Source organism: Vicugna pacos, chromosome 33 (assembly GCF_048564905.1).
Source record: "Vicugna pacos chromosome 33, VicPac4, whole genome shotgun sequence".
NCBI lineage: Eukaryota > Metazoa > Chordata > Mammalia > Artiodactyla > Camelidae > Vicugna > Vicugna pacos.
Window position 1 is genome coordinate 15,125,439 of NC_133019.1, and position 26,813 is coordinate 15,152,251.

At 42.4% G+C, this 26,813-nt stretch overlaps 2 protein-coding genes across 7 annotated transcripts in view; one reads left to right on the top strand and one right to left on the bottom strand.

Annotated features, from left to right (window-relative positions):
- Positions 1-18,664, top strand: part of USP28 (ubiquitin specific peptidase 28) — a 56,648-nt gene extending 37,984 nt beyond the window's left edge. For 3 of the 6 annotated variants that reach the window (XM_031670497.2, XM_031670498.2, XM_031670500.2), the window contains 13 exons: positions 711-931; positions 4,674-4,744; positions 6,482-6,710; positions 9,122-9,316; positions 9,910-10,049; positions 10,216-10,401; positions 11,557-11,652; positions 12,345-12,523; positions 12,627-12,705; positions 13,479-13,558; positions 14,112-14,235; positions 15,890-16,085; positions 17,413-17,844. In XM_031670497.2, coding sequence (XP_031526357.1) covers positions 711-931; positions 4,674-4,744; positions 6,482-6,710; positions 9,122-9,316; positions 9,910-10,049; positions 10,216-10,401; positions 11,557-11,652; positions 12,345-12,523; positions 12,627-12,705; positions 13,479-13,558; positions 14,112-14,235; positions 15,890-16,085; positions 17,413-17,588 — 1,972 coding nt within the window. In that variant the 3' untranslated portion in view covers positions 17,589-17,844. Of the gene's footprint in view, positions 1-710; positions 932-4,673; positions 4,745-6,481; positions 6,711-9,121; positions 9,317-9,909; positions 10,050-10,215; positions 10,402-11,556; positions 11,653-12,344; positions 12,524-12,626; positions 12,706-13,478; positions 13,559-14,111; positions 14,236-15,889; positions 16,086-17,412 lie in introns of all 6 variants that reach the window. The other 3 variants (XM_031670504.2, XM_031670505.2, XM_031670501.2) reach the window with 2 other exon arrangements.
- Positions 18,665-25,711: 7,047 nt separating this feature from the next.
- On the bottom strand, positions 25,712-26,401 carry CLDN25 (claudin 25). Its single transcript, XM_006207804.1, has one exon. It carries the CDS (start codon positions 26,399-26,401, stop codon positions 25,712-25,714), a length of 690 nt encoding a protein of 229 aa, XP_006207866.1.
- Between the last annotated feature and the right edge of the window lie 412 nt (positions 26,402-26,813).

Here is a 26,813-nt window from a genome sequence, read left to right on the forward strand (position 1 = left end):
GGTTTCTTAAGTCAAAGCTACAGAAAGTTTATGTTCTTCCATTTTGGTGTGAAACAGAAACCCAAGTATAGTTAGAAGCTTAGTTTATGTTCCTCTTTGTGTGCAGGTTGGCAATGCTTAGCAGATAAATTAACATTTACTTTATTCGCAGTTTACAGCAATGATATAAAGGAGTTAACATTCACATTTTATAGCTGAGGCATTACACTGGGTGTTTAACTAAGGCATGGTTGAGCTGGGATGGCCTGCCTTTCAGTCCTGCGCCGTGTACTCTTCCCCGGTGCCACCTGGCTGGTGTTCCTGTGAGATGGATGTTCAGCTGACACTGATTTTTCTTCTGTATATTTTGTTCCTGGATCCATCTAATCTCACTCTAGTCGGTTGCATCTTGGACACTCTGTAGTTGATTCCTTGGCTCTTCCAGTCCCAGCCTCCTTTTCCATGTTCCTTCTCATCCTTTCTTCATGAAAAGGCATTAGAACAAGGGGTTAGAGAAGCAGGAGCCATAGACTCTTAAACCCAGGCAGATCTGGGTTCAAGTCCCTCTCTGTCATTTACTAGCTAAGTTCGGCTCAGCACCTTTCCAGAGTACGCACTAACTGAATTCTGGCTGTACTTTCCCACATAACAGCTTGCCCTGCAGAGCACATTTAGGCCAAGGCATATTTTGGAAATTATCATATGAGCATTTTTTTTTTATCTTCCTTCAGTACAAATGAGGAGAGCACTTCTCAGGATGCTGAAGGTACCTTTTCCTCTTCGGAAGATTCTTCACACAACTCTAAGACAGCAAATAAGCCAGTCACATCTTCCCAGTCTTCCATGGAAATGCCTGCGTACCCGGCTCCTCGAACAGTGACCGACGAGGAGATAAACTTTGTTAAGACCTGCCTTCAGAGGTGGAGGAGCGAGATTGAACAAGATATACAAGGTCGGCTCCTTCAGTTCTTGTAAACACTTACCCTTTGCCTTTTCTGTTTGTTTGAATAATTGGAAGTTCGGCACCTGGGGTACACCTCCTCCCATTGCCATGCAAACTGCTGAATTTAGGCACGGGGCTTGTGACCTCTTCGGTACTTTCTGCTCCCTATAAGATTGAATCACACGTTTCCATTTTACAGTCGTGAAAAGCTCTCTCCTACATTCTCCTCTCAGAGTTCCTGGGACTCCTGGGGATCTGAGACATCATGACACTTACTTACCTTTGAGAGTTTCCTGCATCTACTGATTTTCTTTTCCTAGTTTATCTGAACTCTGGCTTCAGTTGACCCAAATTTGTATATATATTTTTTTATTGAAGTATACTCAGTTTACAATGTCATGTCAGCTCGTGGTGTACAGCCTAATGCTTCAGTCAATACATGAACATACATATATTTGTTTTTGTGTTTTTCCATTGTAAGTTACTGTAAGATATTGAATATAGTTCCCTGTGCTATACAGTGTGAACTTGTTGTTTGTCTATTTTATATATATTAGTATCTGCAAACTCCCAGTTTATCCCTTCCCACCCCTTTCCCCACTGGTAACCATAAGTTTGTTTTCTGTGTCTGTGAGTCTGTTTCTGTTTTGTAAATAAGTTTGTTTGCCTTTTTTTTTTTTAGGTTCCACATATAAGTAATATCATGGTATTTTTCTTTCTCTTTCTGGCTTACTTCACTTAGAACAACAATCTCCAGGTCCATCCATGTTGCTGCAAAATGACATTATTTTATTATGTTTTATGGCTGAGTAATATTCCATTGTATAAATATACCACAGCTTCTTTATCCAGTCAGCTGTTGATGGACATTTAGGCTGTTTCCATGTCTTGGCTATTGTAAATAGTGCTACTATGAACATTGGGTTGCATGTATCTTTTTGAATTAAGGTTCCCTCTGGATATATGTCCAGGAGTGGGATTGCTGGAACTTGTGGTAAGTCTATTTTTAGTCTTTTGAGGAATCTCCATACTGTTTTCCATAGTGGCTGCACCAAACTGCACTCCCATCAGCAGTGTAGGAGGGTTCCCTTTTCTCCACACCCTCTCCAGCATTTATCATTTGTGGACTTTTGAATGATGGTCATTCTGAATGATGTGAGGTGATGCCCCATTGTAGTTTTGATTTGCATTTCTCTGCTAAGTAGCGATACTGAGCATTTTTTCATGTGCCTATTGGCCATTTGTATGTCTTTATTGGAGAATTGCTTATTTAGGTCTTCTGCCTATTTTGGGATTGGGTTGTTTGTTTTTTTCTTATTAAGTTGTATGAGCTGTTTATATATTCTGAAAATGAAGCCTTTGTCAGGCTCATCTTTTGCAAATATTTTCTCCTATTCCCTAGGTTTTCTTTTTGTTTTGCTTATGGTTTCCTTTGCTGTGCAAAAGCTTATAAGTTGAATTAGGTCCCATTTGTTTATTTTTGCTTTTATTTCTATAACCTGGGTGGACTGCCCTAGGAGAACATTGCTGAGATTTATGTCAGAGAATGTTTTGCCTATGTTTTCTTCTAAGAGGTTTATAGTGTCTTATTTCTTTAAGCCATTTTGAGTTTGCTTTTGTGTATGGTTTGAGGGAGAGTTCTAACTTCATTGAGTGATATGCATCTGTCCAGTTTTCCCAACACTATTTGCTGAAGAGACTGTCTTTATTGTATATTCTTGCCTCCTTTAGCAAAGATTAATTGACCAAACGTTTGTGGGTTTATTTCAGGACCCTCTGTTCTGTTCCATTGATCCATATGTTTTGCTTTTATACTAACACCATGCTGTTTTGAATACTATAGCTCTGTAGTATTGTCTGAAGTCTGGGAGAGTTATTCCTCCAGCTTCTTTCTTTTTCTTCAGTATTACTTTGGCAATTCTGAGTCTTTTGTAATTCCATATAAATTTTAGGATTATTTGTTCTAGTTCTGTGAAAAACGCCCTGGGTAATTTGATAGAGATCACATTAAATCTGTGATTGCTTTGGGTAGTATGGCCATTTTAATAATATTAATTCTTCCAATCCAAGAACATGGAATATCTTTCCATTTCTATAAATCATTTTTAATTTCCTTAATCAATGTTTTGTAGTTCTCCATGTATAAGTCTTTCACTTCCTTGGTCAGACTTATTCCTAAGTTTTTTTTGGTTTTTTTTTTTGGATTAATTTTAAAAGGGATTATTTCTTTACTTTCCTTTTCTGATACTTCATTGTTAGTGTAAAGAAATGCCACTGATTTCTTTATGTTAATCTGGTATCCTGCGACCTTGCTAAATTCTCTACCAGCTCTAGTAGTTTTTGTGGGAAACCTTTAGGTTTTCTATATACAGTATCATGTCGTCTGCATATAATGACAATTTTACCTCTTCTCTTCCAGTTTGGATCCCCCTTTTTTCCTTTTCTTGTCTAATTGCTGTGGCCGGGATTTCCAGTACTGTGTTGAATAGACGTGGTGAGCGTGGGCGTCCTGGGTTCTGACAGGAAGGCTTTCAGCTTTTCACCCTTGAGTGTTATCCTGGCTGTAGGTGTGTCAATGAGTAGCTTTTATCATGTTGAGACATGTTCCCTCTGTACACACTTTGATTAGATTTTTATCATGAATGGATGTTGAATTTTATTAAATGCTTTTTCTGCATCTGTCGAGGTGATCATGTGATTTTTGTCCTTTCTCTTGTTGATGTGGTGTGTCACATTGATTTGTGTGTGTTGAGCCATCCTTGTGTCTCTGGGATGAACCCAACTTGATCATGGTGTATAATCTTTTTTATGTGTTGTTGTATTCTGTTTGCTAATATTTTGTTGAGGAGTTTTGCATCTGTGTTCATCAGTGATATTGGCCTATAGTTTTCCTTTTTCGTGGTGTCTTTGTCTGACTTTGGTATCAGGGTGATGGTGGCTTCATAGAATGAGTTTGGGAATATTCCCTCTTGTTCAGTCTCTTGGAAGAGTTTGAAAAGGATCACTATGGGCTCTTCTTTGTATGTTTGATAGAATTCCCCAGTGAAGCCATCTGATCCTGGACTTTTGTTTGCAGGTTCTATTTCACTTGTAGTGATTGGAGTTGACCCAAATTTGTAATTTAGCTTTCCTTAATTTCCACTTTTAAAGTCTTTTCCACATGAAATATGCTTTACTAAAGGCTAATGAGACAAAGACTGAGTGATACACACAGTGAAAAATCAAACTGTTCAATATTCTGTTCTTAAAACTCCTTTGGCCTTGCTGTCATGTTGCTCAGACTTTCCCTCCACCCCTTCCTTTCTCCTTTTATCTAGAGATAAATGGATGGATGAATGAATGAATAGATAAACAAACAAACAAACAAATAAAATCTAGATTATTCCCAAATTCTTATTCACAGAAATCTAGCCTTGCCTTTTGCTCTGCCTTCTTTCATGTCCTGTCTCCAGGATGTATATTTGACACCCAAGTGACCATTAAGGTCTTTTTTCTAGAGATTATTTCCTCTTTAAGAAATTTCGATGCCAGTTGTAAGAGATCATTTGTTAAAATCTTAATGTAGTTACATGAAACTAAAAGTCTTTATAACCTAAAGTGCTAGCTCCTGTAAAACTACATACTCCTTTTGTGTTTCGTAGAATGAAGTTGAAATCGTCAGAACCCCGTGTACAGAGAAGAATGTGCAGAGTTAAAGCAGCCTGTGTGGTGTGGAATGAAATCGTTGTAACTAAGTGTTCTTTTTTCACAGATTTAAAGAACTGTATTGCAAGCACAACGCAGACTATTGAGCAGATGTACTGTGATCCTCTCCTTCGTCAGGTAGAGTGAAAACTGACGGGAAGGTAGTCAAGACGTGTGTGATGGTGCTAGTGGGAGACACCAAAAGAAAATTTGATAGTTTTCTTTGAAATAGAATGGGAACTTCCCTGAGGTATAAAAATGAATTTAGGAAAGAAATTGGTATTATTCTGTATTTTAGGCAAAAAAAAAAAAAGCACTGTATTTTCTACTGCCAACAGAACCTGAAACTTACTGAATGCTGCCACATGGTATTTTGGGCATATATTAGAAAGATTTATTGTTAAATATTTTTTAAATCTCATAAAATAGTAATATAAGTAGTGCAGTGGGGGAAGCTGACGAGGGACTGGTTACCCATCCTTTCCAAAGAACCACGTTCTTCGTGATCCTTCAGTTAGCAGCATGCTTTCAAGCTTTGTTAATAACTCCAGGGAGGGCAGGGCAGAAATTCTCATTATCCACAGAAATTTTTGTATAGATTAACATTCTGGACATAGAGAATAAAGAGGCTCCAGTTAGGGGCCTGACCTCCAGTGGCTCCCGTGTGAATGGCTGTGGGAGGAGCGGTCTGTTTCTAGGTCACGTGGAGGCACGGTTGTGTCGCATAGAGGAATGCACTATGTAAATCTTAGGTTTTCCCCATTTTCTCTTTTGTATTATTTTAAAAATTTCACCACCAGTAAGAAAGCATGTCAAGTTACTGGTTAAATGAAAGTTTAATTTGATTCGAGGGCTGACTTTCCTTTCTTTCACCAATAATTACTTGGCACTTAAACATTGCTCTATTTTCTCCACATTGGGAAAAATAAAATGCTTTCCAAATGTTGCAACAAACAAGTATGTAGTTAAATGGATTTTCACCCCAATAAGTGGATGATTACTTGCAAGAAGAAATACACCATGTGACTGATTGATAATGAAATACACTAACTTAGATTTTGGTGCCAAATAAAGTAGGCATAGGACAAGATACCCGTTATGCTTGCTGTAGGTCCCAAGTGTGCTAAGTATGTTCACAGCATGAGTGGTCATGGTGATTCTATTTTTAAATAAACTGAGTTTGAAATTCGAGGGATAAATAGGTCTTGGTTATCTTTCATTTTAGGTCTGTAGTCATGGAGTTTAGAGTTGAAAGAGGCCTCAAAGAGATCATCTAGTTCAGCTGTCTGGTTTTAAAGATTCAGGAACTGAGATATAATTGGGAGATTCCAAGGCTATGGATTTTTTTTTTACTTGAAAAGTATGCCTTTTAATTTCATGCTGAGGAAATTCAGTGTAATGCGATTATAATAAGATGGTAGCAAAACAGTTCATTTTCAGTTGTGTAATTAGCAAGTAAAAAACTAGTTGGAAGCTGATCTTCTGAAAGTCCTTTGAATATAATTTTGACTTGGAGAATATGACTTGATGGCTATATGGACTTAATCTTTGGACCTAACCCCAAAGTGTGAGTAAAGAATAGTATGTTAACCAGTAGTTTCAAGTACAAGCTTACTGGCTATCTTGATAAAATGAGTATTAACATGTATAGGAATGTCAACATCGTGCTTTATCAATTCAGAAATACAATGGCAAGGCTGTGTTTTTCTTAGTCTCTCTCGAATCAGTTAGATGTTTTGGTGTGAACTCTGTATCAGACACATATATAGATAGTCAGCTTTCTAATGTCTGATAATTGGGAATTATTTTGAATCTTGAAACTTTAATCGGATGGCTTTGCTTCACCCGTCTCAGGAGGTGCTCTCTGACTTGCAGGTGCCTTACCGCCTGCACGCGGTTCTCGTGCACGAAGGGCAGGCAAATGCAGGACACTACTGGGCCTACGTCTATAATCAGCCCCGACAAGTCTGGCTCAAGTACAATGACATCTCTGTCACCGAGTCTTCCTGGGAAGAGCTTGAAAGAGATTCCTACGGAGGCCTGAGGAATGTTAGCGCTTACTGTCTGATGTACATTAATGACAAGCTACCCCACTTCAATGCAGGTAAAAATTCCTTAGCAGAAGCCAGGGATGGGGAAAATCTGTACTGCTTGGGGAAAGGAACTGTCTTGTAGTTTAAAAAAAAAATTTAATTAGAGTTTGTTAGCAAGTATAATGTATTTTGAAGAAGACAAATAGTACAAAAGAAAATAAAAACGAAAAATAAGTTTGTCTTGAGCCCAACAAGTATCCATTCTTAGGTTTCTTATATAGTTTTCAAGAAATGTTCTATGCAGATGCTAGATTTTATTTATTGATATCTCTCTCCCACCGCGTTTTCTCCCTCAAGGGGGATGTTTTTCCGTTCTATTCTGCATCTCTCTCATTAGTTTTTTATCTTAGCAATCTCTATATTTTTAAAAATAGAACCACTCTTTTCTTTTTAACAACCATATAATAATTCCACTGTATGAAATATGTATATGATTTATTAAACCAGCCTCCCATTGATAGACTTTTTTTTTTAACTGAGTTATAGTCAGTTTACAATGTTGTGTCAATTTCTGGTGTACAGCACAGTGCTTCAGTCATGCATGAATATACATACTCATTTTAATATTCTTTGTCACCTTAAGCTACTACAAAATATTGAATATGTTTCCCTGTGCTACACAGTGTAAACTCACCTATTTTATATATAACAGTCCGTATCTGCAAATCTTGAACTCCCAGTTTATCCCTTCCCACTCCCCTCCCCCCGGCAACCACGAATCTGTAGTCTATGTCTGTGAGTCTGTTTCTGTTTTATATATAAGTTCATTTGCCTTTTTTTTTTAGATTCCAGTTATAAGTGATATCATATGGTATTTTTCTTTCTCTTTCTGGCTTACTTCAATCTCTGGTCCATCCATGTTGCTGCAAATGGCACTGTTTTATTCTTTTTTATGGCTGAGTAGTATTCCATTGTATAAGTATACCACAACTTCTTTATCCAGTCATCTGTCTGGACATTTAGGTTGTTTCCATGTCCTGGCTATTGTATATAGTGCTACTGTGGACATTGGGATGCAGGTGTCTTTTTGAACCATTGGTAGACTTTTAAATTGCCTCTAGTTTTTTTCTTCTTTAGTGATGTTCTTGTGCACATATTTTTGCACCCTTTGGGGAAAAGCTAAATTTAATAAGTGGATTTGCCTGAACAACTTAATACTTCTCTTACACTGAAGCTAATGCTAGGAGCAATCATTCATTTTGGTACTTTACTCCTTCCTGCATGCTTTCAAACTTTTTTTCTCTAATAACTTGTAATTCTAAAAGGGAGGCAGGCAGGGCAGGAATTCTTGTTACTCGCATTTTCCAGCTGAAGTTCTGCACTTGTCCAGAGTCGTACAGCTGGTAAATAAATGGCAGGCCCAAGATGCAAGTCCAGTTCTGATTCCATATTCAGTGCTGTTTTCCATTTATCTTAGTCTTCACTTTCTTCCTTTCACATCTAAGGTCATAGAAGCGTCTTCCTTTAGCGTTCAAACTTTGCTGTGTCACATAAGTAAGAAAACACGTGAGCATATTGTCTGGGTAGCAAATTGTCTTTGTAATGTGCTGGTGTGGTTTGGGGGAGTGGGGAATGGAGAGAGTGCTCACTTAAGGACAGCCTGTCTTCCTAGTTGCATATTTGCAGTGTGAAAGCAGGAACAGCTGTTTGTGGGAGTTACTGTACAAATGACTGTGCTGGCTGTTGGTAGCATGTAGAAGCCTTGTTACTACATGTATGGCTCATTTTTATATTACAGAAACAGACAAAAAGTGGAAACTGTCATTTGCTTAGTGAAAAGACTGGTTAATAGCAACCAGTAAGTGGATATTCTGTTGTGCTGTAGGTTTTTTTGTTTTGCTTTGGTCACCGGATTAGAAATGAGACTTAGTATGTCCTTGATATTCTAGCCATTTTTCCTCATAGCTTTTAATGAACCAGGTGTCATTGACCATCCAACCTTTGTATCAAATTGCTCTCTGACAGCACTTGATTGTGTGAAACTCAAAGCAGTGTAAATGTCTTGGAATTCATCTCTAACTCTCTTGAGACGGATATTCGTATCAATAATAGGGACAGTGGTTACACTGATAACACTACCTTGAAATTTACATTGGATCTAATGATTTTCTGAATTTCCAAGAAAGTTTTGCTTTGTTCTTGCTACTTTGTCACTGATTGGCTTCTATGCCAAATTCTTACTCGCCATCATTCATTCATTCATCCAACAGGTACTCAATGTGCCTGCCTACTCATATGCCAGGTGCTGTTACTGGAGTGCTGTCACCATTGGCCTGATATTGTCAGTACCTCTCTGATGGATGGATGTATTTTCTTATTACAAAATGTCGTATTTTCTTTCTTTCTAGAAAGGACCTTTTGATTCCCTGAGACCGTTTGCTCAGTGGGACTCCGTTTTAACGCCGTCTTTGTTCTTCCTCAGAGGCAGCCCCAAATGACCTAGGTCAGATGTTAGGAGAAGTGGAGGCCCTCTCTGTTGAACTGAAGCACTACATTCAGGAAGATAACTGGAGGTTTGAGCAGGAAGTCGAGGAGTGGGAAGAGGAGCAGTCTTGCAAAATCCCTCAAATGGAGTCTTCCACCAGCTCAGCATCACAGGACTTCTCTCCATCACAAGGTATCTGAGCAGGGCGTCTCTGCCAGTGATCTGGTGGAATTCACGCTGCACTCCCTTGGCCAGCCCCTCGCACTGCCTCTGAGTGAGCCAGGCCACAGTTTGCACAATAGACTCCAAATACAGTTGGTTTTCCTCAACCTGATGGAAGATCTTGTGGCTTCAGAATGTCATTGCTGCTGAGCAGAAGTAACCACAGAAAGGCTAGCTGCCTGTGCTTTCGCTCTGTTTAGTTCTTGTTTATTCCTCATGTTGCAGGAGAAAGTAGGTAGGATTAACAGGTAGATTTTTATGAAAATTGTTCTCCAAAGGTGACCTACCCTACGAGATGGTTTATGTAGGAAGCCTTCTTGGCGTAAAGAAATATTACAGCATTGGAAGCACATTAAATTTTACAGAAAAGCCAGTGGCTTCTTGCTGAATTAGCCATTTCTTTAAGTCACCAGTTTCTAGAGGAAAATTTGCAGATTTTTTTTTTAAAGGTTTGTTGAAGGTTTGCGTATTAAACTTGGTATCCATCCATCCTTGTGTCTCTTACAGTGTTCTGGTGGTTATTTCTCATCAGACGCTAATTCTTCTGTGCGGTTCTTTCCCAGAGCCTTCGGTGGCCTCGTCCCACGGGGCGCGCTGCTTGTCGTCGGAGCACGCCGTGATAGCGAAGGAGCAGACGGCCCAGGCCATAGCGAACACGGCGCGCGCCTTTGAGAAGAGCGGCGTGGAGGCCGCGTTGAGTGAGGTGGGCGTGGCCTGGAAGCCCCGCCCCAGGAGGGGCGGGCTCTCGGCAGTCACTGCCGCAGTTTTCTCACGTTTCTGTTATTCTGTGTGTCTGCTGCGTTTAACCGATCCCTCTTTCTTTCTCCTTTTTTTTTTTCTTACTCTTTCTCTCCGCTGTGTTGCCGCAGCTTAAGGAGGCTGAACCCAAGACGCCCATGCCCCCGGAAACACACCTTGCAGAGCAGTCAGAGCAGCCCCCACAGGCTGATGACGCAGAGTCTGCTGCCCAGCCTGATTCTGAGGTCTCTGAAGTCGAGATTCCCAGTGTGGGAAGGATTCTGGTTAGATCTGATGCAGATGGATATGATGAGGAGGTACAGAGATGAGTACAGGACCTAGCTGTTTGTTGTCAGTCTTACATTTCCTGCTCACGTGAACCGAATATATGTTTGTAAGGTGTGTGGCAATAGTTAATATTTTCTCGGCGAGACAAATGATGGATAGGAGGGCCTGTCTTAGTTACCATTGAACACGGCTGCCTCCCCAGACCTCCCCTTACAAGGGCCACTGCAGATGGCTCAGAAGGGTAGAATTTAGTTTCTTGTTTGGTTTGTTTGTTTCTGTTTTTTGTTCTTGGGACAGGGAGCTAATTAGGTTTTTTTAACTTATTTATTTTTTAGAGGAGGTACGTGGGGATTGAACCCAGTACCTTGTACATGCTAAGCATGCGCTCTACCACTTGAGCTATATCCTCCCCCTTAGTTCCTTGTTTGGTTTCATGACCAAAAAGATTGCCTTTTAAGTTAGGCGTGTTTGTCTTTGGTCCGTGGTGTTTCCTCCAAATATAAAATTTTCCATCATCTAATGAGCAAAACAAATGTGAATTGAAGTTGTTACTTTTAATTCTGAGCTTTAGGAAGAAGCTGTAGAACCCAAGTCACTCACTGTCTACCTCCTTTACAGTTGTCACCCCGCACTAACAGTCATGAATCCTGTCCCTCAGATTTCTGGTTTTTTTCCTGTGGGATACATACATATATATATATTTTAGTCGTTATAAGGTTTCATTTTATGGAGTCCTGTTTGTGTATTCCGTATTTCCAGACTGTTTTAAATGTGCTATTCATCCTAGTAAAACTCCTAACATAGTGGTGTATTTCGGATATACACCCAAGCTACGGAAATAAATTGGAATTCTTACCTCATACACGTCCCGAAAGTTATAATTTAACTTGATTCTTCAGCAGTGACATATTGTAGGTGTTTTTAGACATACATCTTTATTCATCCGCTAAACTAGAGACAGTATGTAGGCGTAGCTTGTCGTGGGCAGGGTCTTGCCGTTGTGCAGAGGGATGGGGGCTGTGAACATGCAGGGGCAGGTGTGTGAGACCTGACTTGCAGTGGACGCTGGCCGAGGCGCTCGCTGCTCTGCCTCCCTGCGGCCGTCTGTTCGCCCTTCTTTCCCACAGTCTTCTTCTGAACCTTTCCCCTCTCCTTTCTCTCTGTGTTTGTGCCTCTTGTGGTAGGTGATGCTGAGCCCCGCCATGCAAGGGGTCATCCTGGCCATAGCTAAAGCCCGTCAGACCTTTGACCGGGATGGGTCTGAAGCAGGGCTTATTAAGGTATCTCTGTTTTTTTCCTTCTAATCCTTATACCACACATATCATAATACTGGGGCACTAATTTTATCAGATGGTAAAAAAAGTGGGATTAAAAGGGTTTTTTACTGAAATAAAACAAAACTCCCTTACCTGCCTGACTAACGACCAAGCCATCCCACAGCAGTGTTCGCCCCTCCTGTCTTGGCACTAGTTCTGTGTCACACCTCGACTGGAGGGCTGGCTGTTGCTCTTAGGAGATGTCTGTAAATAAAGCTGTGAATGAGACATTGCCTTGGTAATTTGGGGGTCATCCTATAAGAACATAGACCGTGCTTTTTAAGCTACTTGGATAAGTTGCATTTATGTGGATTTTTAAAATTCACATCCTCGGTCCTCAAGGATGTGAAACAATGAAAACAAAATATTTGTTTTTCTGAGAAATTCCTGAAACAATGAAAACAAAATATTTGTTTTTCTGAGAAATTTATGAGAAAAATGAGTTTCAGTAGGTCTTTGGTGCCAGAGGAGTTTTATCCCTTAGGAGATGCAAACAACTTACAGATTTTGTAGTTGCCTCTGTAATTCCTCAGTAAGAAGGACTTCCTAGAAACCTTCTTAGAGTTGTGAAAACCTCTCCAGCCCTTGGGCATCACCTTCTGTGTGTAGAAGCCCACAGTGCCCCCTTTTCCGACTGTTGATTCTGCATTTAACAGGCATTCCATGAAGAGTACTCCAGGCTTTACCAGCTTGCCAAGGAGACCCCCACCGCTCACAGCGACCCTCGCCTTCAGCACGTGCTCGTCTACTTTTTCCAAAACGAAGCACCTAAGAGGGTAGTAGAGCGGACCCTTCTGGAACAGTTTGCAGATAAAAATCTCAGCTACGATGAAAGGTAAGAAGGGGATTCTTCGGAGGATCAGCCTTCCTTCTGGGTCTGGCTTGACTGACTCCCCTGAGGGGGGCAGCTTTCACAGCCTTCTGAATTTTGTCCACAGGTCGATCAGTATTATGAAGGTGGCTCAGGCTAAGCTGAAGGAGATTGGTCCAGATGACATGAACATGGACGAGTACAAGGTGAGGTCCTTTCTTCACGTCCACGAAGCAAAGACAGTCATTTTCTAAAGCAAAACTAACAACTCTGTGTTATCACTGACTCTCCCCCCCCAAAAAAACTGAGTAAGAATGAATAAATGATCTTTCCTTACCCTTAGAAGAGACAGTTTCTTTATTCCATTTTTCTGTTCGACTAAATCAACACTTCATTTCCTTTAAATACCCACTTTAGTCTTGTTTTAGACAACATAGTTCTTGGTTTTGGCCTGTTTTAAATAATATACTTTTCTACTGTTTCTATATTGGAAACTAAATTTTTGTGCGTTCAAATGCTCACATAAAAGAAACTTTTTTTTAAAGGCATTGCGTTGTAGGTAAAACAATGTTACGTGCTGCCCAAGGTGGGCCACCTAGAGTTTGGGTGTTATTCTGTGTGGTTGGAACAGCCTTGTCCCTCCATCTTCCCCACATCTGGGTGGTTTCGTCAGAACTTGAGAGGCCATTCACTGAGATCAGAGTTGAATGCCTTTGATGTGGGTGTTGGAAATTAAGACACTAAATTCTAAAGCTTATAAATATTTCTGTTCCTCTGCAGAAGCAACAGGGTCAAAAGTAAGGTCAGCAGTAGACTTTTATGCTAAATATTGAAAATTGTATTATCTGAAAGCTTTTGCATCTCTTTGTCCCTGGCCATATGTGCTCAATAAATAGTTGTATTGAGTTTAAAATTCACTGTGGTAGAAAGTGCAGAAGTAATTGTGGTCCTAATCATTCACGGCTGTCCTTCCTTTCAGAAGTGGCATGAAGATTACAGTTTGTTTCGAAAGGTGTCTGTGTATCTCCTGACAGGCCTGGAGCTCTATCAGAAAGGAAAGTAAGTTGGCCTCTTACGTCACTAAGGTCAGGACGCTGTTACTTGTTGATGCCCATCCAGGAATTCTAAGAACACAGCTGCGTCCGCTCCCTTGTCACACGCACCAGCAGGCCTCTGCTCTTTCCAGCGTTTCACTTCGGCTTTGCTCTGAACATCACACATGCCCTTTCACCCGTCACAGAATGGTGGATTTATTACTAGAGAGATACAGTGGCCAAATTTTTTGTGATCAATGAAAGTGAACGCAGAAAACGAATTTTAGCGTTGGCTTGGACCTTTTTGAGCATAGTCTGCTTCTTTGCTTTATTGTTGGGAAAAACAGAAGCCCAGGGAAGTTCCTGATGGGCCTTGGGTTTCTTGGCCAGTTTGCAGAGGAGCTGAGAGTGGCTGTGGTCTTTGGCCGTCAGGCTTTTCCCAGTGCCTCGTGCTGCCTCCATCCTGAAGCCTTTTCCATAATGCGGCCAATTGCGTTCTTATTTTAGGGGTCAGTGGGGTCTAAGCCCTGGATCTGGGGAAGGGGCACTGAGCTGTGTTTTATCTACCGGTTTCTCAGGTACCAAGAGGCCCTTTCCTACCTGGTGTACGCCTACCAGAGCAATGCCGCCCTGCTGACCAAGGGGCCCCGCCGGGGCGTGAAGGAGTCGGTAATCGCTTTATACCGAAGAAAATGCCTTCTGGTTTGTGCTGTTTGTAAAGCCTTACAATTTGTGTTGTTTTATTATGTTTACCTCTGCTCCTTGTAGGCATGAAGAAATATAACTTAAAACACAAAAATATCTCGTGGGGAGGGTACATAGCTCAAGTGGTAGAATGCGTGCTTAGCATGCAGAAGGTCCGGGGCTCAGTCCCAGTACCTCCTCTAAAAATAAAAAAAACCTAATTCCCTCCCCTCTGCCAAAATAAAACAATTAAATAATGCAATAATAAATTTTTAAAAGAATTAAAAAAAACAAAAAACAAATACATCTCCAAGGGGTTTTGGATTTTTCCAAACTCTTAAGAGTAGTTTTACATTGAAACAGATTGTGCCATCAGTCATTTCAGTTGCAGTCATTCGTCCACTCCCGGTAGAGGCTGGGATGAGCACGACCCCTGTTCTGTGCCCTTCCTGTGTGCCTGCATCCGCCGTAGCTTTTATCACGGGGCGTCTCTCCTAGATGTGAGTTCCCTGAGCTCAGAGCCTCTTCTTACTCAGCTGTTTTTCTCGGTGCCTGGCAGGTACTAAGCATATAATAAAAATTTGTTAGAGGAATGCAGTTGTTTTCTGTGTTCCCTGCTAAGCTAGGAAATGAGAGTCTTAGTGACTTCTGAAGAGATTCCAGTTTTTTTTTTTAAAAGGTATGAACCATAAGGGTTGGTCCTGCAGTTTTGCTAATACTGTTGTCATACAGCACTGGAGAGCTGTCCTGGCCTGCTTTGCGTTCGGCCGCCACGTGGGAAGGCAGCCCCTTAGCCCGTCTGCCTCCCCAGGGATTTCTACAGGTGCTTGTCCTTCGGAAGACTACAGAGGAGGCTTGCCCTCTGACCGTGTGCTTGCGTTTGGCCTCCCTGACGCCGGGCACAATTGCCCTTCTCGGGGGAGTGAGGCCAGCGTTTCTGCCACTGCCTCTGGTGCCTCTGGTTAATAGCAAGTGGAGGAGATTGTCATGATGTATATTTATCTCAAGAGCTTCATTTTCTAATTTATACTTGGATTCCTGTATCAGTTATAGATGTAGCAAGGCATTTTTAAGCTGAAAAGGGGAACCTGTAGATTTGATGGATCTGAATTCTGTTAGAGGCATGCTTTTATTTTTTAGATCACCAAATACGGATTACATTCTGACCGTCCTGCTCAGCTTCCGCAGGGAGGCAGCAGGGATTTAGATTCTTTCATCTCCGGCTCCTCCACCCCCGGGGTGCGCCAGAAGCACCTAAGTAGGAGCTTTCACATGGTGGTGACCTGAGCTGAGCCTCTGGGGAGAACTGCAGGCACAGCTTGCTTTCTGCTGGTGATTCTGACATTCACTGAAGATTGAGAACCGTTGACTAGGGCTTTTGGTAGGAGTGGGTGTTGAGCATGACCTTGACTTGTGCGTCTAGGCCAGTGGGTCAGAGACGTCTTTGCTGCATCAGGATCTCCTTGGGGACACTAAAAAAATCCCATTGCCCAGGTCACCTGAATATCAGTTAAATCCGTGTGTCTGAGGAGGGGCGAGAGAAGTTTTTAAAGATTCCCCAGGCAATTCCAGTATACAGGAAAGTTTGGGAACTATCTGTTTAGATTCTTCTAAAATAGATATTTATCTTCTTTTTCAGGCTTGGTTTTTTAACTCTGCTTTTTATCTGTAGGAGCTGAATGCCAGAGCAGCTTCTCTCTTTGAAACAAATGATGACCACTCTGTAACTGAGGGCATCAACGTGATGAATGAGCTGATCATTCCCTGCATTCACCTTATCATTAATAACGACATCTCCAAGGATGACCTGGATGCCATTGAGATCATGAGGAACCACTGGTGCTCTTACCTTGGGCAAGATATTGCAGGTGTGTGGGTGTTACCACTTGCAAGAATTTCTAAGGCTCCTGAGAATCCTAGAAATTACAGTGGACTTTATTCTATAGCAATGACTGTCAAACCTTATTAAGGGATTGGAAGCCCCAGGCATGTAAGTTGAGTTAAAAGTGAATCTGCTCTGTTGAAGCAAGGAACATGAGCCTGAACCCCTTACCGCCTCTGTGGCTGTTGTCACCTCCACAGACAGCCAGCCAGCCCTGTTTGAATAAACCACTGCTCTGCAGGAATGTCAGACTTCTGTTACTTTTTCATCTGCCAGTAACTGAACTCCAGTAATTTTATAGTTGAAAAATACAAATCTGTTTGTGAGCTTAATTACCTGATGGTTCCATAACTAGATTTTCCTGTCACTTGAAGTTGCAAGACGTAAACTTATTATTAACTATGATGCCTTCAAGGTTGATAAATTAGTAAATGGATTATCTGTGTGTTTTGGAGAGGAATCCTAAAACTAGTTACTTTCAGGTGAGTTTGGTAGACATAGAAGGTTGGTATGTATCCTAATATGAATCCTCTTTGTTAGTTTCTCACAGATGTAAAGATATTCTGTTGACTTTTCGAAGTGTTCAAGTTTATAATATTTATTGAAAAACTATAATAATTACAAGCTACCAACTTCCGTTTAATGTCTTCAGTTCTTCTTTAGACCATGTGTGATATATGGCTTTACTTAATGCCACGTGTATACACTGGTATGTTTTAATTATTTGAAAGAAACTAGCAGCATTATATTTATGGTACAGAGTATCATACCACTTTCTCAGCTTTTAAAAGGATGACTGACTAGAAGATCTGTCCATAATGAAGTGACTGTATGTGTCAGATGACTTAAAGCAGTGACCTAAAGCTTTGCTATATTTGGCAAATAGGTCTTTGCTCCTGGTTTGGCCTGAAGGAGTCATCATTTGTTCTCAGCTGGCCAGTAGTGCTTTGACCTTTGAGGTTGGGTGATGGCTATATGGAAGGCTTTCCTGTGTAGCAGACTTACTCATTTTTACTCAGAGATCTTTTTTTTTTTTTTTTTAATTGAGGTACAGTCAGTTACAGTGTGTCAGTCTCTGGTGCACAGCACAATGTCCCAGTCATGCATATACACACATATATTAGTTTTCTTTTTTTTTTCCATTAAAGGTTATTACAAGGTATTGAACATAGTTCAATAAGAAACTTGTTTTAAAATCTATTTTTAGATACAGTGGCTAACATTTGTAAATCTCAAACTCCCAAATTTATCCCCTCCCACCTCACTCAGAGATCTTTTCAGCTGTACAGTAACCATCTGTTTTCCCTCCACAGAAAATCTGCAGCTGTGCTTAGGGGAATTTCTGCCCAGGCTTCTAGACCCTTCTGCAGAAATCATTGTCTTGAAGGAGCCTCCAACTATTCGACCCAATTCCCCCTACGACCTTTGCAGCCGGTTTGCAGCCGTCATGGAGTCAATTCAAGGAGTTTCAACCGTGACCGTGAAATAAGCCCCGAGGTGTCCAAGGCCCATCCTGGTCTTTGGTTGACTGCCTGTTGCACAGAAGTCTGTTGTCACAGTGTTTACTTTGAGAAACGGATTAGGTGAAAAAGTTAAGATTCAGATCCAGAGCCCGACCATGCTATGTGTGTAAAGAAGAATTGAAAATAAAGTTGCACTTTTTAGGTACAGGATCATAAAAGCAATTTCACTGGAAAAGGCAGAAACCAGTGTATTAAGATATTGATTGATGCCAGAAGACCTGAAATGCCTCATGTACCTGTAAGACGGCTTGGGCTTTTTCTAAGCCTCTTGCCACTTTTTAAATTATCCTTCAGGCATAAACATTTTTGACAGCAGAACTGAAGCGTGATTCATCAGAACCTGAGCCAGATGAATAGCAGCTAGTTATTTTATCAAATACAGATGGCATTAAAAAAATTCTTAACGTCCAGAGATGAGAAGTGAAAACCTTGCCTGGCTCTTGACAGGAGATGACAGAAGGGTTGCTGATGAATCACCGCCCGTTCACGTGTGGGTCGAATGTAAGGTCACGTGGCAGCGAGATGCCGAAAAGTCAAAGCTGCCTCTCCTTTCTTTCTTCTCTCTCTTTTATTCTATATTTTTGAATAAACCAGAAAACCTCATACTCAGTCCTGAGCGAAAGAAAGGAAAGCATTACGGACTTTAGACAGAAGAGCAGCGTCGTGGAACTTGACAAAAGATAGTGCTTTCATATTTGCTTAACCATTTATGTAAAATTTTCTAGCATCTGAAAATTGTCAAAAACACATACATATCTAAGGCTGCTGCTGGCCCAGGAGAACGTTTTGATGCCCCTCCCCTTTTTTGCTTTAAAAAAAAATAAGGGGTGTGGGTTTGTAAAAAGAAAAAAAAACTATATATATATATGTATATGTAGAGAGAGAAATCCCCCCATTGACCATTTTTTAAAAGTTCCAGATTGGGTATTGTGTTTTAACCAAATTTTAAGATTAATGAGGGAATCGTGGGAGGGAAGAACACTTGATACAACTATGCAGATTTTATAAATGTGCAATAAAAGTATTTGTTTTACCTTTGGAATGTAGCGTGGCTTCATTTAAATACATACTTTCAGTTTTGGACTCAGTGAGTATGTCACGTGTTAGTTTTTCTTTTTTCTTTTTTTTTTTTTTTAGCTTTTCTTGGTGAGAAGGGTGGTAATTAGGTTTATTTAGTTACTTATTTTTGGAGTCCATACCAGGGATTGAACCCAGCACCTTGTGCATGCTAAGCACGCGCTCTTCCCTCCCCCTTAGTTTTTCTTCAGAAGGAAAAGGCAGGTTACAGGGTTGAGAGGTTTGATGGGGATGAAGTAAGAGCAGACAGCAGTCACTTCTTGAGCAGCACCTAGTGGTGGCTGATAGCTTGTCATCTCATTTCTAGTTGCATTACATGTAAGTGTCAGTGGATGGAAGGACTCCCAAATTGGAAAGCTCACCCCTAATGTGTGGGTCCTTGCCCGCTGACTGAGAAAGAATTCTCAGTAGAGGCAGAGGGACCAAGTGGAAAAAGAGCGGCTTTCATTGCTCAGAGAGTTGGAGTTAGCAGTGGTTCCGACGCTGGCCATCAATCCAGAATCAGCCGTCACTTTAAAACACAGCTGCCCAGGCCTCGACCCTGTGGATCCTGACTCCTTAGATCCGGGCTGGGCCCATCACAGGTGATTCTGACGGACACACGGCCACAACTGAGAACGAATTCCCAGAACTACGCCTACCAATGAAGTGGCTTTTGCAGTTAGTTTCCTCAACACCCTGAATTCTCTGGTTTCATGGTCTGTAACCTCTTTCAATGATAGGTTGCAGGCTTCTATGCTTTCTGAATTAATATGTTTTACCTTCGGCACACTCCTCATGTTAAACTCAACTTTGATGGAGATGGAGAAAAATCTTGTTTTCTGTGTAATTAACCTTTCCTTTAATTAGCATAAACACTTAAAATTTGCTTGTAAGCTCACCTTCTCAGCTGTTTGGTCACTACATTGCTTTTCCCTGAACCGTTACAGAAATTTTCCACATTCTTCTAAGTTGTTGAACACTCAACTGATCTTTTAATCTGCTACAAGTCAGAGTGGAAGTGGCTTAAGTGATTTTTGAAGGGCACTTTTACGTCCTCCTCCCTTTAAAGCACTCTTGTTTGCTGCGTTGCTCAGTAGGTTGTTGGCTAGTTACAACGACCCTGCCACCTTGCTGTGTAGCTAGTTGGCCATTTATAAACAGGTGAATGGATCCTATGGGGCAGAGACCTGGTCTATTCCCTTCTCAAAATAAGCCTGGATGTTCCTGCAATGAAGAGGACCAGAAATTGTGATAATAAGCAATGAGCAGAAGTATTAACTTTGAGTAGAAGTAGGGGCTAACAACCTTCTAAAGAATGTAGGTGATGGGACTGATAGGCTGGCACAAAAGTGCCCAGAAACTGCCAGTTGTGAGCTTTGAAAATTAAATGTGGGCTGGTCCTGGTGTTAATTGTATGGATGGAGCTATGACCACTTTTCTATCTAGAGTCCTAACAGCGGGCTGGAGGTACCACTCATGCCAAAGATGCTCTTCCCAAATGAGCACTCAGATTGTAACAGTAAGGACAGAACCCCCACTGATGATGACCTGGAAGCAGCATGGTCATTCACTAAGTCATCTTGACTGTCCCTGCTTAAGGAATAGCCAGGTCTCACATTCCTGAGTCACACAGTTCTGGAGCTTTCCTGTTAAAAAATCACTGCTGAATCAGTAGGTCTCTTAGGAGGATGTGGTTCCTGGAGAGAATATTGACATTGGACTGTAACACAACTGAGTTCAAATACTGGCTAAACCTGCTTTCCTGGTCTTTAAAACAAGAAAAGCCTTAACCCTGCAGTTAGGTCCTAAGGGTTAAAGGAGGCCATAGATGCAGCAATGGCTGGGTGTAAAGAGCGTCCAATTCAGTTCTCATGGGGAAACACATCTTGGGGCAAGAATCGTAAGGCTTGTCCTTGGCCTGCGTAGTGCTCCAGGTGGGTACTAAACACTTGGGGCATAATGTAGATATCCAGGGGGTCATGGACTCTGACCAGTGGATGTGTTCATATTAGCCGATCTAAGTGGGAGAGAGAGATGTTGAAAGGATCAGGGCTTACGCTGGATGGAAACACGACAGTATTTCCCATCTGATTCTTTCCTTGTGCTAGATATATTTTTTTCTTTTATCTTTTTATTGGACGGCCTGGGCTTGATAGAGTACGATGAGTCAATAGCTTTCTTTTTGTTTCCACTGCTACCTTCCAGTATGATCTTTCAGATGTCCTTTCAGCATCTCAGGAAGATTTCAGAGCTTTCTTGTCATGTTTGAGTATTAAAATAAAAATGTTCATGAATTATAGAGTCTGAATGCATCTAGATCAAAAGTTCACTGTCATCCATTTGCATCAGGGCTTCTCCCTGGCCTTGGTTCAGGCCCCAATCTGAAGTTCAGGGACCAGCAGTAAGAAAGGAGCTGCAGGATGCTCTTCCACTGCCCTGCTCCGTTCCCCACCTCCCCCCTAACTTCTGCTGCCCTAGAGCCTGGGAAAGGAGGGTTTCTAGGAGAATAAGGCAATGGACATTGTTTCCTTTTTAAAGAAACAGCTAATTTTGTTTGTAATTCTCTCTTGGTTCTCAAATGTTCTTTGTTATGGCAAGAATCCAATTACTAGCTCTTGTGTGGGCTATTTTATGGGTTCTTCAGAGAACCCTATAGAAAACCACATTATTCCAGGATACGGCTTTCTGGCTGACTTCTTACAGCCCCTCTCAGCTCCTGCTCTAGTCACTTACCCTTTCCAGCGATGCTCAGGGACAGTGCCACCCAGACTGCCTTCCCCAGCATCCATTTGGGCTATGGAAAGCTCACTGTCCTTGCCCCAGTAAGAGGCAGAAGTCAGGTGCTGCCACTCTGCCCCTCTCAGCCTGCTCCCCCGCAGGCTGCTCCAGTTGTGGTCAGACACCCTTCTCTGTGCCTCCAGAGCGCAGGGCTTTCTGCAGCTCAGCAGGGGTGGGATGGGTGTGTTTCAGATACAGGTCTTCCCTGCTGGGAACAGCTCCACCTCTGAGTAGTTCTCTTGAGGTCCATCTCTACCCCGTTGCTCACAGAGAAGGGTAGAGACATCACAGTGCTCCCAACTGTTATGAATTCCCTTCCAGGAATCCTTCTTCATGAAGGTGCTTCCCTTTTTTTGTTTGTTTGTTTTTGTTTTTGTTTTTGGAGGAGGTACTGGGGATTGAACATGGGACCTGGTGCATGTTAAGCATGCGCTCTACCACTTTAGCTATACCTGCCCCCCTCCCCCGCCTCCAACCCGGGGTTCTCTTATGTAGGCTGTTGGGTATGAAGGCCAACCAGTTTGGTCAGTTCTTACTAACAATGTGGTGAGCCCTTGTCTTTAGAATACAGGCATATATCACCCATGGGACTTGGTTCTGAGGCTCTGGTCAGAATTCTGGATGACAAAACAGTCTATACACATCCTGTAAATGTGGATGAGGTAGCAAGAACAACTGGCTTAAAAAAATAAATCCATCAATTAGTAGAATGGAACATCTCTCAGCTCCTTATTAGAGATCAGTGACTGCGAACATTTTCCTAACTCTGAATTTTGTATTGTCCGGCTCCTGGCGGCTAAGACACATCTCCTGTCTAGAAGCCCAGGAAACCATTTCTGACTTCTCTCCCATCCCCAAATGTGTCTAACCCATGGGACTTTTCCCTCAGAAACTGTCTCAGAGGTTCAGAAGGATAACAGATGAGTATTTTAATAGGGACTTTCTGGAGTGCTTTCTCTGCTGATCGTGAAATGCTCCGATCCAAAGGAAGGCTGGTGGAGAAGACAGTAGCACTGAACGCATCAAATTGTAACTGCATCAAATCTGGCGAGTCGCTGAGTTCTTTTCTTTCAATGCCTTGCACATAATAAAAGCTTTTGACTTGAAACACTGATTGATTGATGTCCCTTTTTGTTTCTAATACATATGACAACACATTTCCCCATGTGTAACCACAACAAAGAGATGCTTTTAATGTTGAAATAATTTGCCACAAATGTATGAGAAAAAGCTGTGTTGAAGCTAAGATTTAATTACTTCTATTTTTATGTCTCATTATTTTCTGTACAAAACAGGTAGATAAAAGCAGTGGTAGTTTTAGGTAAAAAGCATCTTCTTTCTCGGACTCTTTCTCTAAAAGTGGATTCTGGCCAGAATGCATGTGACATTCCCTTCTGGGGATGACATGCTGTTGGCTAACTGAGAATCAATCAGCAGTCCCTGCCTAACTTCTTTTTTTTCTTGATGCCTTTGTGTCCTTTATCAGGACAGTTGGGAAGACAGGCTATTTTCTCTTAAACCCTTACTTTGTGTTCGTTTCTTTGCAGAGAAAGCCAGAATCACAGCACCTGCACATGTGGGATTAGGATGCGGGCTGCAAGCCACCAGCAGGAGCAGGTGAGCCACCTGACCACAGAGACCCTGTTTAGACCTCAACAAAAGCACAGAGCACACGATTTTTCTTGCAGGTCTTTGGTTTTTCCTTCCGCTTCGCTGCTAGTTTTCCCTTTGGTCTGGTGGATTGTCTCGGCAACCCATTCCCAGGAAGCAGCAGGATGGGGTGACAAAAGGCTGTTACGACGTCAAAACCCCAGATTCAAGTCCTGGCCAGTTAATCATTCACTGAAGTCATGTTGCTTAACTTCTTAATTTCCTCATTAGCAAAACAAATAATATCTGTCCTCCCAATCTCAAAAAAAAAAATTAAAAAAGCCCTCAAGATACATTAAATAAAACACACAAGTGATGTGAAAGCATGCTGTAATCTTGTAAACCCCACACAACTGTGCGGTGGGGAAAAGGTGTTAGGGAAGGGCGAGCAGGCTGCGGCTGCAGGCGGCTGGGGGCTGAGCGCCTGTTCTGGCCACATGCTTGGCTTCCCGTGGTCCTGAGCACAGAGCCAACAGTCTCCAGGCCCTATGAGCCCTACACGTCCTGTAAGACCTGGCTCCTTCCTACTTTACCAGCCTCGCCTTATGCTTTTGTCTCTCTCCATCTAGAACTGCTGGCCAGCCCTTAGCTTTTTCAGCCAGTCATCATTTCCCTAGGGTACCCACTCATTTCACCTGACTAGGTTAAATTCCTCCAATTGCATGATATGTACCTTTCAAATTTGTCAAGTTCGTCACGGTTACAATTTGCATTCATGTAAGTGATTTCTCATTAATATTTGTCTCCTCTATTCGCCTATACCCCTATAGGAGGGGTAGGGATAAATTTTGTCTTATCATTTTATTCCTGGTTGCTAGCACAATGCCTGGCACATTGTAGATACTCAATAAATATTTGTTAAATGAGTGAATAAACGGTCGGATGGGTGAATGATGAAACGGGTCTTTCTTGTAAATCCTAGGGAATCCCAGGATAACTCTTGGATATTTGAGCCTCACCCCTGATTGAAAAGTGGCCTAAGGATATTTGAAACTAAAGGGCTGTTGATCCAATCAGCACTGGAACCAGAGAAGGCCAGAATCCAAATTTGATGCAAACTGTCTTCTTATACTCAGAAATGTACATACCTAAGAGTCATTTGGATTTGTGTATGTCAAGTGGACATCCCCCAAAAGTCACTCATAAAAAGGAAAGGAGCTTTCTGGAGAAACTAAGGCTCCTAGAGGACCCTCTTCTGGGTGAGAAGGTAAGTAAGGTGCTGAAGACGAGGCTGCACCTGGGCAGACTCATTGCCTCAGAAAAAAATGGGAACTGGTTGGGGCTCTGCTGGCAAACCTGTATATTCTTGTGTTGGTGCGTGCACCTTCTTGCTTGAGTGGCGGCTGTCTCGAGATGCCAGGGCCATGCCAGGGCTGTTTAATTGAGAACCAGAGACATCTCAGCACAAGCCACATAGCCTCAGGGCGAAGGGCAAGACCAACGTGAAGGAGATGGGGCTCCTCAGTCCTGCAAGCAATCCAGGTGCCTCTGAACTTGGCAAAGGGACCATCACCCTTAGTTGTGCTCCTGTGGGAATTGTCAACGGGGTTGGGGTCGATGGTGATTCTTTTTCAACCGATTAAGGGAGTGGGGAACAAATGGTAGTGAGAGGAACAGGGTGGATATGCAGGGTAATTTCAGCTGATGGGCAGCTTTATGACCAAGACTGAGGCTTCTTCTGGAAGACTGGCAGAAGTGCTGGAGGAAGACGGTGGGGTGGGGTGGTCAGGCAGGGGGGACAAGCAAAGGAACTTGGGTCACTGTTGTGAAAGGGACTTCATTTGTACCATGGCCTGGGTAGGTCTTCTGACATTTGGGTTAAAATTTGAGAAATTTATAATGTGATTTTGCATATAGTAAAAGACATATGCTTACCAGCTCTGAGGAGCTGATAATTCTCTCCACATATATGCCCCTTTGGGCAGTCCTTGCACCCAGTCATGCCAGGGATCTTCCTAGATTCAGTGCTGAAAATGCCCAGTTCTGGGCAAACCAGGAGAATTGGTCACCCTAACACCCACTCACACTGACTGTTTCTTACCATGACGTTGGGAAGACAGTGCAGACCATACATAGCCTCACGACATAGCAGAAACAAGAGTATGACTTCCCTTTGGAGTACTAGAAATCTACAAAACAGCAAAGATACATTGTGAAGCACCCTTTCAAATCGTGCACCCGAGGCTGGAAATAAACACAAGGTTTCCTGTCCTGAGGTGCTGTTCCAGGCCCATAATTCACTTTCACTTGCCAAGGCATATTCTTTAGCTTTTCTATCTGGATTCACAGAAGACTAGATTTTCTAGGATGGATGCCACTTTGTAATCCATTTTCCTTAGTAATAAAAGAATCAAGCATATAATTCATGTTATGAGTTTAAAAGCATTTTATACAAATGCAATCTAAATCAGATCAACATGTTTTTAGACACATGTGCCTAGATTTTTCATTCTGAAATTAGGGTTAGAATATTACCAAGATAGTCAAATGAGACAGGAACTATCCCCTGCAAAATGAGGCAAACAAATATAGAGTGATGAAGGCTAAGGAAGAGAAAAAATTGTACTGACATTTTCCAGAGACTCCTTGGCAGACGCTAGTCCTAGATGACCAGGCTCCTAGGTCTTGGCATTAGATAGAACGAGCTGTCAGACTCCCCCGCTGGAGCACAGGATGGTGGGGCTGTAGGAACAGCCATCCGTGGAGAAGGCACATCTTCTTTCCCCAGGCAAGACGAGAAGATGAGAAGTGACCCGCCAAGGGCCAGGAAAATTCCAGCAGCCCAGCCCAGGTAGAGGGCATCTCCAAACTCCCACCGAGGCACAATCTCAGGGACGCTGTCATCCCAGAAGTCTTGGATGGTGGCGTAGGCCACCCAGGAGACTGGAAAGAGGGTAGTTGCCGAAGCTGACGCCTCCAAAGTTCCTCCCAGGAGACAAAGCCGCATCTTAAATACCCATCTGATCCCATGAAACTGGGAGCATTCAGCCCCAAAGCCAGAGAGCAGAAGCCCCAGTAGTCCCAGCCCATGGGAGGCGACCATGAGGATGCGGGATGCCTGGAGCTCCCTGGGCAGAGACAAGAAGGACTCAAAGGCCTTGCACACAGTGGCAACTTCCTCCTGATTCACGCAGACCTCCCAAAGCCCCATGATCCAGGTCTCCATTTCGTTCAGTTCCAGATTGAGAGTCTTCCACTGGGGCAGGACGGTGGTGACACACGAGCAGACCCAGCCCAGGAGAGAGAGGAGCAGTCCCCCGAGCTGGGCTTTCCCACGGGAACTCCAGGCCATGGTGGCTCCTGCCACAAAATAGAGGCAGGAAGAAAAGGAGGACAGGCGGCTTGGTGACTGGCTGGCAGCGAGGATTTTGGGGAGGTTGAGTGGAAGGTCTCTCGCATTTGGAGAGGGTTCCTGTTTCAGTTTTCTAGGCAGCAGCTGAAGCAGGTGCCAGGAACTTGGCAATGTTTGGGTTTAGGGGGTGTGTCCAAGATTGGCTGGGGGAGTGGATTCTTGGGGAGGGTCCATGAGAGGCAAAAAAGTGAGACAGCAAGCCATCAAGATATAGTTGATGAATAAATTCATAAACTTAAGAGTTAGGGTCACTCCCCACTTCCAAGAAGACAAGAATGATGTTCTGGGGCTATACCTTGATATAATATTTCTAAAGGGCAACATGACTTCACATTTTATACTTTCAAATATA

Coding starts and splice junctions, on each gene's coding strand:
- CLDN25 (XM_006207804.1), bottom strand. CDS start 26,401: ATGGCCTGGAGTTCCCGTGGGAAAGCCCAGCTCGGGGGACTGCTCCTC.